Here is a 6,000-nt window from a genome sequence, read left to right as displayed (position 1 = left end):
TCTAAATGTCTCTTAAACGTTGATATTGTATCTGCTTCCACCATATCCCCTAGCTTCGTGTTCCAGGCACCTACCACTCTGCAATAAAAAATTGCCTTATAAATCTCCTTTAAACTTTCCCCCTCTCACCTCAAAGCTCTGCCCTCTAGTATTTGACATTTCCACTCTGGAATACAGACTCTGACTATATATTCCACCTGTACCTCTCGTCATTTTATATACTTCTGTCAGGTCACCCCTCAGCCTCTGATGCTCCAGAGAAAACAATCCAAGTTTGTCCGATCTCTCCTTCAAGCTAAAACTCTCTAATCCAGTTTCCTCTCAGTATTGTAGTTCTGACAATACAGGACTTCATCAATATTACAACTGTCACATTCCTTATTATTGCAATTCCAACAGTGTAATGCCTCTTCAGTAATGCAATTCTGACAGTGCAACATTCCCTCAGTGTGTCTTTATTTCACACAATACAATGTTCCCTCAGTATTGCAATTTTGACCATGCAACACCCTCTGTTGCAATTCTGACAACAGAGCACTCCATTATTCAAATCCCACTAAGGCAGTGCTCTCTCTGTACTGGGGTTCTGACAATACTGCCTTACAACAGCAAAGTTTATGGAGGTGAATGTGATTGAAACTGGCAATGATGGGATGTGATGGAGTGGAACAGGAGGATTGCTGTTGGTGCGTCGTCATGCACAGCAGCTGAGGTTACATTTTTGCAAGAATCCAACAGCAGGAAGAGAAAGAGCAAAAAACACTTTATTAAACAAGTAAAACCACAGCCCAGCTTCAAATCACCAACACAGTCATTGCAAAGTTCCAGTGTATGCAGCATTGAGAACTTAAGGGCTGCTGCTCGCAACCTGTCATCCTCTCATAGCGTGACCACTGCTAACACACACCCCAACTCATTAACGGCCTGATCACCCTCCCTCATTCCTGAGCCACTGACCAAGCTTCCATGTCATTCACCACCACACTTTGGTCACCATGTTGCTTGATGCAGTTTCTGATGGTTTCTAGTACAGTGAGCAGCCTGCGGTTGAGAGCAGAGAGGTGAGGCTCAGTGAGGATGGGAGACAGTTGGTCACTCAGGAGCGCCTCACGCATGACGTCACTCAGCCTGTAGGCCTCAGTGGCCAGAAGCTGTAACCGAAGGAATGTGCTTTTCCGAATCCTGTGAACAATGACAAGAAAAACCAAACCATCAAACGACAGCTCAGCGCAGTGCAGAACCATTTCTGTTCCAACCATGGCCACGCAGCCTGAGTTTCACGGCACAGGGCAGAGGTAACTGGGGATTCACGGGGTATGGGTGGGAGAGGGAGTTTTGATGAGTCACGAGGCAGGAACTGTGAGAGGATCAAGGGGCAAAGACTGTGGGGAACGGTCATGGGTCAGTGACCTAGTGGGTCACAGCGTCATGGGGGTCATCATGCAGGGAGTGGCACTTAGGTTCAGTCACTGGAGTTATGCCTCTGTACAGTAGACCCTCTGGAAAAGCAGTTCATCGTCTCTGGAACTTACTTCGTTAGGAGTTTGAGGGGATTTGGTATGTCACCAAAGACTCAAATTTCAATAGATGTACGGTGGAGAGCATTCTGACTGGTTGCATCACCACCTGGTGTGGAGCCTCCAATGCACAGGATCACAAGAGGCTGCAGAGGGTTATGGACTCAGCCAGCTCCATCACGGGTACAATCCTCCCCACCATCAAGGACATCTTCAAAAGGCGGTGCCTCAAGAAGGCGGCATCCATCATTAAGGACCCTCACCATACGGGACATGCCCTCTTCTCATTGCTACCATCGGGGGGAGGTACAGGAGCCTGAAGACCCACACTCAACGATTCACGAACAGCTTCTTCCCCTCCGCCATCAGATTTCTGAATGATCCCTGAACCTACGAATGCTACCTCGTTATTCCTCCTCTTTTTTCACTATTTATTTATTTTTGTAATTCATAGATTTTTACGTCTTTGCACTATTTCAACACTAAGCAACAAAGTTCACGTCATATGTCAGTGATAATAATCCTAGTTCTGCCTTTGTTTGCCCAGAGCTGCTGCATCTCAGCAGAGAATGAGTGGAAGGTCTTGGTGTGGGACTTACCAGCAGCATTGCTGAAGGGGGGCCAGGATTGAGAGCTCATCATGAGAGTGCCTTCCAAACCTTGAAAACACAAGCAGTAAACAGATGCATTGGTTTCCATCACAGACTCAAACTCAAAGCTGAGTTTATTGTCATCTGCACAAGTCCATGTGTGCACAGGTAAAATGAAAAACTTACTTGCAGCAGCGTCACAGGCACAGAGCATCAGATAAGCAGCATTCACAAGAAAAACATAAATTAAACACAATTTTTACAAGAAAGAACACAATTAGGACAAAAAAAACAAAGTCTATTTTAGTGCAAGGTGGTCATAGAGTTGCTAAACTCTAGTGATTAGGGTTGTGCCGGTTGGTTCAAGAACCAAATGGTTGAAGGGAAGTAGCTGTTCTTGAACTTTCATCTCCTAAAGCTGAATGTGCATAAAACATTAATTTCTTCGGCTAAGGGCACTGGATATAGCAAAGACTATGGGTCCTGACAACATTCTGGCAATATTACTGAAGACCTGTGCTCCAGATCTTGCTGCACACTTTGCCAAGCTGTTCCAGTACAGCTACAACACCAGCAACTACCCAGCTATTGCCCAGGTACATCCTGTCCACAGGAAGCAGGACAAATCCAGCCCGGCCAATTACCGACCCATTAGTCTACCCTTGGTCATCAGCAAAGTGTTGGAAGGAATAATCAATAGGACTATCAAGCAGCACTTGCTTTGCAACAACCTACTCACACAGGTTCAGTTAGGATTCTGCTAAAGTCACTCAGCTCCTGACCTCACTACAGTCTTGGCCCAAATTTGGACAAAAGAGCTGAACTCCACAGTAAAGCCCTTGACATCAGCAGCATTTGATCGAGTATAGCATCAAGTAGCCCTGGTTAAACTGGAGTCAATGGAAATTGGGGGTTTGAATCATGCCTAGCACAAAGGATGGTGGTTGTGGTGCTGGAGGTCAGTTTTCTCAACCACAGGACAACTCTGCAGGAGATTCTCGGGTTGGTTCCTCAGGGTAGTACCCTAGGCCCTGCCATCTTCAGCTGCTTCATCAATGACCTTCCTTCCTTCATAAGGCCAGAAATAGGGATGTTCACTAATGATTGCACAATGTTCAGCCCCATTCGTGACTTCTCAGATAACGAAATGTAGCAACACCTGAACAATATCCAGGCCTGGGCTGATAGGTGGCAAGAAACGTTCCTGCCATACGTGCCAAGCAATGATGATATCCAACAAGAGAAAATCCAGCTACCACCCCCTGACATTCAATGGTATTACATTCACTGAATCCCCCACTATCAATATCCTGCAGGTTTATCATTGATCAGAAACTGAACTGGAGTACCCATATCCACAATGAGGCCACAAGAGCAGGTCAGAAGCTAGGATTCCTGTGGCAAGTAACTTGCCTCCTGACTCCCAAAGCCTGTCCACCATATAGAAGGCTCAAGTCAGGAGCACTTGCCTGGATTCACGCTCGACAACATACAGGGCACAGCAGCCTGCTTGATAAGCACCCCATCCACAACCATTCACTCACTCCACCACTGACACATAGTAGCAGCAGTCTGTACCATCTACAGGATGCACTGCAGCAACTCACCGAGACTCCTTCGACAGCACCTTCCAAACCCATCACCAGTTAGAAGGACAAGGGTAGCAGAAACATGGGAGCCCACCACCTGCAAGTTGCCCTCCAAGCCGCACACCGTCTTGACTTGGAAATATACCAATGTATTCACCGTCGCTGGGTCAAAATCCTGGAACTCTCTCCCTAACAGCACTGTGGGTACACCCACAATTCAAAGACTGCAGTGGGTCAAGAAGGCAGCTCACCACCACCTTCTCAAGGGCAATTAGGGATGGGCAATTAAATGCTGGCTCAGCTTGTAAAGCCCACATCCCTTGAATGAATTTAAAAAAACACGTTCATTTCCACCATTTCCCATTTCAAGGGCCACTTGTGCCAGTTTTCAAGATGTGGCTTGGACGGTGGGGATCGAGTCGGGATGACAGTGACGAAGAAGTTTCCAGCCTGAAGGATGATCTCAGTGCTTTGGTTCAGTGGGCGTCGAGGAGCCCAAGTGGAACTCGATGTGGAGAAGTGTGTGGTAGTTGCAGTTGGGGATGGCCAACAAGGCAAGCAAATACACAGATGGTTTGAACACTATCAAGAGAAGAGCAACAGTGGGACTTTGGAGAGTATGTTAACAGATCACTGAAGGTAGCAGAGCAGGTTGATAAGGTGGTAGGAAAGGGATACAGGAAATTTGTATTCTGTGCCTCAGCCAATAATGACGAGAGTAGGGAGGTCATTCTGGAACCATGTTAAGCATGAGTTAGTCCTCGGGTACAGCAGTTCTGATCTCCACACTGCAGGAAGGATGTAAGAGCACAGACAGAGTGCAGAGGAGATCAGTGAAGCTATTGTTGGGCTGGAGAGTTATTATTGAGGGAAGTTGTCCAGGTTGGGATTGTGTTCTTTGGAACAGAGGACAGCCAGGGGAGATTTAAATGATGAGTATAAAATTATACCATGTCTAGAGAAGTGGAATAGGAAGGACGTGTGCAAGAGCAGAGAGGTTGATCACTGGAGAATATAGGTTTAAGTTAATTGGTGGAAGGAGTAGAGGAGAGTTGAGGAAAACTTTGTCCAGCCGAAGACTAGTGGGGGTCTGGAACTTGCTGCCTGAAGGATTGGTGAGGGCAGGAATCCTAAGCACTTAACACCTGGATGAATGTGTGAAGAGCTATGGGCCAAGAGCTGGATACAGAGGTATCCTAGACGGCTGCATATTTAGCCACCATGGACATGGTGGGTGGGTTTTAATTTTTTTATGATTCTATGATTACTGGATCCTGTCTCTTTTCCATGGAATTCTTTCTGTTAATTATCATGCCGTCTGAATATAGCCGTCTCATGCCAGTTGTCTGAACGTACACATCAGTCCTATTCCCCCACATATCTCCCTGTGACCTGTTCTCTCATGCTTTTCAACTTCCCTCTGTGGCCACTTAATGCACAAGTGGCAAATCAAACCTTCCTTTGCCTGTAAATGGGGTATCTCAGATCAAACAAAGTATCATAGAATTACATCCAACCATTGATACAAATTTGCTGGAACTATCTTTGAGATAAAGTTGGTCTTTAAGAAGGTCTTACTATGGTTTAGAAGCCTTGAACTCAGTTTATAAATTGCTCTTTGCCATGCGAAAGGATGTAATCTATCTTTTTATTATCAAATCCTGTGTTTACTATTATAGAATACATCCTCTGTTAATACATCATGTTCCTATAATTACCGAATCTTAGCTTTATGACTGAATTGTGTACTTTTACGGCTGTGTAATATATCCTTGCGACTGAATCATATCTGTTTATTACAGAAACCCGTTTTACTGAATACATTTCATACTGAATCTTGTCCCTTTATTGGTGGATCCGGACACTTAGTTGATTAATCCTGGCCCTTTATATTACTGCATCGTGGGGTGCTGCATGGAAGGTTGGTCTTAATTCTTAATTCTAAACAAAACAATGAGAAGGTGATAGTAGATTGAAAAACTATCTTAACAGGTATGGCAGTAAACCAGCAATGCCTAATATTTAAAGAACTACTAAGTTTATAATAGATATATGTCCCTTTAAGGCACAGAAACCCAATTGGAAAAGCAGTCCAGTTGTGGCCAACAAGAAAAGTTAAAGATAGAATTAAGTAAAAGGAAAAGCTTATAGTATTGCCAGAAAGTGCAGTAAGCCTGGAGATTAGGAAAATTTCAGAATTCAGCAAAGGAGGAACAATAAATTGATAAGAAACGGGAAATAAGGGAACAATCCAGCAGGAATGATAAAAACAGATTGTAAACGCTTCTATAGATATGGTAAAAA

The 6,000-nt window shown here is 44.8% G+C and overlaps 1 protein-coding gene across 1 annotated transcript in view; it reads right to left on the bottom strand.

Moving 5' to 3' along the window:
- Positions 1-788: 788 nt before the first annotated feature.
- The window catches only part of LOC127585712 (extracellular serine/threonine protein kinase FAM20C-like), a 29,696-nt gene continuing 24,484 nt past the window's right edge, over positions 789-6,000 (bottom strand). The window contains exons 9-10 of the mRNA XM_052043424.1: positions 2,117-2,176; positions 789-1,182 (exon numbers count right to left, since the gene is read on the bottom strand). Of these exons, the coding sequence (XP_051899384.1) occupies positions 939-1,182; positions 2,117-2,176 (304 nt within the window). The 3' untranslated portion in view covers positions 789-938. The remainder of the gene's footprint in view (positions 1,183-2,116; positions 2,177-6,000) is intronic.

This window comes from Pristis pectinata, chromosome 33, assembly GCF_009764475.1.
Source record: "Pristis pectinata isolate sPriPec2 chromosome 33, sPriPec2.1.pri, whole genome shotgun sequence".
In the NCBI taxonomy this organism is placed as follows: domain Eukaryota; kingdom Metazoa; phylum Chordata; class Chondrichthyes; order Rhinopristiformes; family Pristidae; genus Pristis; species Pristis pectinata.
The sequence above is the reverse complement of the archived record's forward strand: the minus strand, read 5'-3'. Positions and strand labels throughout refer to the sequence as shown.